The 6116-nt window shown below is 42.1% G+C and overlaps 1 protein-coding gene across 1 annotated transcript; it reads right to left on the reverse strand.

The window, feature by feature from the left end:
- Positions 1-2125: 2125 nt before the first annotated feature.
- Positions 2126-5730, reverse strand: LOC147722823 (protein S100-P-like). The gene is made up of 2 exons (XM_086966900.1): positions 5588-5730; positions 2126-2319 (listed from the first exon to the last, which is right to left on the reverse strand). The coding sequence occupies exons 1-2, from the start codon at positions 5717-5719 to the stop codon at positions 2182-2184; spliced, it is 270 nt and encodes an 89-aa protein (XP_086823026.1). The 5' UTR covers positions 5720-5730; the 3' UTR covers positions 2126-2181.
- Between the last annotated feature and the right edge of the window lie 386 nt (positions 5731-6116).

The raw sequence follows: 6116 nt of genomic DNA on the forward strand, positions 1-6116 counted from the left end.
GGGTAGCATGAGAGGTCTTTAATTAATTCTTTCATCGGTTTCTTTACCATGGTTTTAAGCATCTGAAAGTATGCATCTAGGACCTATTTAGAGATTTGCCAGTTGATGCAGCAGTATTCAAATCTGATGTGAATATGGCACTTAACATATGCGGTGCATTGCATGCCATTACAATGCAAGTCAGTACAACAACTAGCGGGGGGCGCTGGATGTTGGAATATTATAATTTACTATTCCAACTGCAGTCTGCAACAGCAGGGAAGGTGTTGGATTTTAAATCCAACACCTTCTGCCCCCTACAGAAAGGCATAACGGCATGCTGTGTATTGCGATGCAACATGGTCATAACCGCATTGCAGTTGCATACAATGTGAAGAGGTTTTCCTTCTGATGTGAGCAGAATTCGATTTTATCTAGTTAGAATTATACCTTAAACTTATTAGGATGTTATTTATATATTGAATAAGGTTCTAACAAAGAAAAATGATTGCAATTGTATTGACATGAGAACATTACATATGATAAGGGATTTCCTTCAATACACCCCCACCCCCCAATAAAAAAATAAAAAAAAACCTGTACAACTCCTGACAAATCACATGCATGGAGGCAGTTCGGCTGTTCAGACAAACTAATACTTGGGTTTGAAAGACAGGCATGGGGCTCTGTTTTGGTGTGAGGTTTACAACAAATTTTCCAGAACAAACATGACATGTCTGTTGACTACGCATCTAGGCTCAACCACCTTGCTTGAATAGCATGTCAAATTCAAACTGGAGCGTATACCAGAAGCTCCCCAATGCCAAAGTATATCTGAGAGGAACCATGGGACCCAGTTCCTTACACATACGGTGCTTGATGTGGCGCTAGTTTACAGAGCCTCATATTATTAAGACTTAAAAATGTGGCTATTTGAACACATCAGAACTTGCTACTAATAACCGCAATGTGCACAAGCGATTGGACCCCATCTGGAAACCAGGATTGTTCATTAAACTGAGAATCTGTGACCGGTTTGAAATGGTTTCAGGGATACACTAGTACAGTAGATGCAATTAATTACAAGTTCACTATGGATTCTCCAGATTCATGTGCATGAGCAGATTTACTTTAATTGTGGTGTGCATATAGAATCTCAAACCCCATTGAAGTTCTTAGATTGTGTCAGGAAAAAACAATTGGATGGAACGCTGAATTAAACATTAACCCCCAGTCACAGATCTGGGTTAAATCTATTTTTTTGCACGCCACACCAGTTTTACCCAACCATATGCAAATTAGCATGGAACCTGTTCCAAGGGAACAGTCCAGCCTGAACTGCCAGGCCATCCCTGGACCAGAAACAAGCTTCCTGGGACCTCTTTTGGGTAAACCTCCTTCAGCCATGATAGTGTCCAGTGGTATAGTGATCACGGGACCCATGTCTGGGCATTTCCCTTCCACTTAGGGCAACAAATGCAAAAAAGGGCAACAAATGCAAAAAAGTACAGATGGCCAGAATGCTGAATTAATCAAATATTCACCCCAGTCACAGATCTGGGTTAAATCTATATTTTTGCACGCCAGGCCATTACACTTTAGACGTGGATGTAGCTTGTGCTGCGTGGGTAAGGTACCTGGGATTCAAAGAGCTCCTTCAAACAAGAGTTAAGGATTACATTAGATCAAGAGGACATTAAGAGACAGTAGAGGATTCACAAGTGTCTGTAGGGGATACCAGCTTTTGAATGCTTCTGTCAAGCATGTTCCAGAGAGCCAGTTTACGTTTATATTTTTAAGCAAATGCAAGATAGGAAATCCAATGGTGCATTTCCTAGTAGGCCTCTTACCAGCCTGGAATTGTGGCGGGGTGAACCTGGTAGAGTGCTGTACACATTGATGATATTTAAGTAAACACTTTATTCAAGGTAAAACTTATGCAGTGAGAACTTAGCACTCCTTTGCACTCAATTAGAAGACGGGAAAGTACATGGAGAAGTAAGGGACTCCCCACATGTAGCCTTGTATTGCTCCATTTCCCACGCTCAAGTGGGCTAGGAAACTAAAAAACACTTCAGGATATCGCCTCCCCTTATCAACCAAGTGATAAACTCACATGCCAAGAGAGAAGTTACTGAAAAGACGAATAAACTAGAAATATGTCCCTTATTTTTTTATTGACAGGAGAAAATTTGGTTTCGATCATGATTCACATTCCTCCAATAGCATACTCAGAAATGCTAAAAATATGGCAAACTCTTTGAAGGAAACCTTCTTGTCGCCATCCAAGTCCATCATTTTCATCACCTCTTTTGCCATGTCCTCGTCTTTCCCAGAGGCCTGTAGGATGAAGCAATAAAGAGGAGAATGTTTTATATAATGAATTACAATACGTTCAGAACATTCTACTTCAATCTTCCCTCCCAACACCTCCCTCCAACCCTTAATTATCTGCATTAGTCTGGACACAGATTGGTCATTCTCAGTACCGTCATTCTCAGTACCATCATTAAACAATGTTCATAAGACCATTCTAAAGAAACCAATGTTTCCCAGATATTACTTTTGACTAGATGGGCTAGCCAACAAGAGACATCCATTAGTACTGGTTGCTTAAATCCTATACCATGGCAGGCTCTGTAGCACGTGAGGCGCACACAGCCTTTAAGTAGTAGTTCTTTGGATTTTTAACAATTCTTCACAGGGCAGCAGACCAGCTTCTGGTCTCCTAGAATGCATCACCCTAAAGCCCCACCCTTGATGTTGCTGCATCCGTCACCTGCTGCATTAAGGAAGAACTGTCTCAGTCAAAAGACCAGGGCAGAGAGTGACTTTATTTACATGGTCATTCTCTAGCATGAGAAAGTTGCGAGACAGCATGCAGGTCAGAAAATTCTATAGTACAGGAACTGCCCATTACGGTTTCTTGCTCTGCAACACCCCTTACAGCATCCATGTGTCCCATGACCTTCATCGAGCAACGGCCCTCAGCCTCAAGCACTGGATGAGGCTTACAACCCATAGTACGCCTACCTAGAACCACTAGAGCTAACATCCAGTCAGTCCTCCTGCGCTCAATTTGTAAAAACGTGGATTGAACCTATCACATTTGTGACTAGAATGTCATCCTTCTCAGAGATTGACTAAATATGGAACTAGGAACATTTAGTGTTGTGGATACTGCATGTAATCCAAGAGCTACAAGGATACCAGGGTTTGGAATTTCAGACTTTGAAACCAACACTAGGGAAATATGGTCATCCTGCCTTCTAACAGGTCATCAGAATAACCAGACAACCACTGCCCTCCTCCAGACATGAACAATGAGAAGAAAAAGAAAATGCAGAGGTTTGGAGGGCAGAGTAACATGAGACCTTCTGTTGTTTTGGGGTACTTCAGACAGAACAGTCTACTAGTGGTAAACATTTGCTTAGCCATCAGTCATTTTATTTGCGTGCAGCTAAGTTGGTCAGGTACTAGGCCAGTTCCGATACCTCAATCACAGTAGTTAATAAGTTGGCTATCTTTACCTATCAGCATTCATAAGAGTAGTTTCTTTCAGAAGGCTTCAACTAACCTATATTTACCCCTTAATTTGGGGTAGAAAAGTGATATCAGCCATGCGGCTCGATGACACAATCCTACCCATTGTTTCCAGTCAGGCTACTGGAAGGGTGTCATTTGGTGACCAGGCTTACAGTCCCTGTATAATAATAAATGTATTAAGTGTAGTCAAGACCCTTCTTAACGTCCTACAAAAAAACTAGTATATTCTTCGTCACAAGCTATCCCTGCCGAATTAATTTTTAATCCCAAAACGTGGTTAAATTATATACACCACTCTAGACACTCAAAATACACCAAAGTGATGCTTATCTGAAACAAGTAAGGTAAATTGGATGGTTTCCAGATACCATGGCAAAAAGAGTCCTCTGCCTTCAAGGCTCAGGTGCTAGCATTCTGGAACTGTATTTTAAACATCACACCAGTGGTGGCCAGCATGGCAGCGCAGGGGTGGCAAGGGTCACAAAATATTTCTTAAAATAAAGAATTACCTTCCCACCTGGCCCAGAGTCTTGCTCTCATCTTCCAGGAACAGGAAGCACACAGGCTCCCCTGACCAATCAATGCAGCATTGTGATTGGTCTGAGCGCTGAGACAAAGGGCTCAGCCAGGGGCTGGAAGGGTGAGCATGTTCCATGTGCAGGCTTTAATTCAGCTTGCATGGAGAACAGGGAGAGTGCCCATGACCTTTTTTGGGTGGCCCGAGGGCCGACCAAGAAGTCACTGCACACTTGCAAGGGTTATACCACTACTCCCATGCTCTTCAGCCCGACCCCCTCAGCAAGATGCTGCAGCAGGAGGACTATATAGATTATGGTATCATTTTATTTTTTCCTTTCTTTCCCTGCTTGAAGGCAGTGAGGAGATGCTCTTCTCTTAGCCGCCACTGCTTCTCAGCTCAAGCTTCAGGCTTACTGTTCGGTTGAAGAGCACATGTGCTTGCCAAATACCCCTGCTGAGATAATCTTGAAGATTCCCATTTAGGCAGCTGTGCATGCCTTCTGTAAGAGCAAAATATTACATCTAAAGGAGACCACACATTCTGCACAGATTTACTTTAGTGAAACGAGATTGAGAGATGCTGCTCATAAAAAAAAAAAAGGGCATATTGCCAAATGTTGAAAGGTAGTGGTGGAAGAGGTGACTTCACTACTAGTGTCTCTATAGTGATTATCCTGTACTTTGTTCTAAATCCCATCAGCCCTCAAAGCTTTATACTTCCATAGACAATCCATCTCTAAGGAATGGAAAGTACCAATAGAAGATAACCAAACTGGCATTCTATTATAAAGTCAGCACCCAAACAGCCATGAATAGGAACTCAGAAAGCACCTGCTAGGCTGCAAGCTGCAAGCAGCGTAGTGAAGGTCCAGGAATACACTATGCTAATAAGCCCTACAATAAAGGAGAATGCATAACTGGGCAATATGGGCCTATAATGCCATCAAGCAGTTCTGGTGACATGTACAAAATACATGGCTGAAAGTTAGATTTTCATCATTTATAACCGAAACTCCTGTGCCTGTTTTTTTATTCATGTTTGACACTGCAGGCAAGTCTTAAGGTTTTTGGAAATATGGGTTTTGTTTGGAGATATAATATTTGCAACCAAGTCTCATAAGTCATATTTTAAAATGCAAACAGAAATGTAAGGCAATTTAAAATGGGCTTCTTCCGTAGTACAGTGACGAGTTTACCAAGACATTAAAATAAGAAAATAAAGTGCAATGCGGTAAAGTTGGTTTGTCATAGTTTCACACACAAGGAAGGATTAATTGGTAAAGGTTTGCATCGAGGATGGGCCTGCAAGGGGGCGCTTGTCCGGTATAGTAATTAATGTTTTAAGAACAGCACTAAGATTATGAAATTACAATATTCCAGCTAACAACATTTGTTTTGGAAAGTTAAATATTCTGCAAATTAAGCAGTCCGTTATGGGAAGTTTCTCAGCAAGACCGTTTCTGCAAGTTACATTCTTTGAAACCACTGGCAAACATTCAAAAGGTATATATTTAAAAATAAACAGATGTTTGGTTGTACTCACAGATAGACTTGGGAACTCTTCCTTCACAAGCTTGCTCAACTCCTCCTGGTTCAGCTCTCCAGTCTTGCCGTCAGCTCCAGAGTATTTCTTGAATGTCTGGATCATAGTCCCACACAGCTCTTCCAGAGGCATCTTGACTGTTTCAATCTGTAAAGAGAGTACAAAGAAACACTCAGTCTGGTTCAAAGAATTTCCAGCTTCAAAAATGACAGAGTCCCTCACTCTAGCAGGCAGAAACCAGAGGCCAAAAGGTACCAAATTATCTATAGGCTCCCCCAGCCCCTCTGTACTGTTTGTCCAAGCCAGGCAGGAGCTCTGTGATACTGCTACAGATGGATCAAATCAGGATTACTCTTCGCCCTTACTGGTCAGTGTCAACAGCATCCCTTTCGTTTGGGTTACCTTATAGTTTTTATCTGGTTTGAGGCTTCTCAAAAACCTTCCCCTCGACTCAGAAGGGATTCAAGGTACCGATGGACAGAGCGGGGCCTCATTATCCTGAGCGAGCGCCAGGCAAGGTGAGGCCATC

This window comes from Lissotriton vulgaris, chromosome 4_1, assembly GCF_964263255.1.
Source record: "Lissotriton vulgaris chromosome 4_1, aLisVul1.2, whole genome shotgun sequence".
Lineage (NCBI taxonomy): Eukaryota > Metazoa > Chordata > Amphibia > Caudata > Salamandridae > Lissotriton > Lissotriton vulgaris.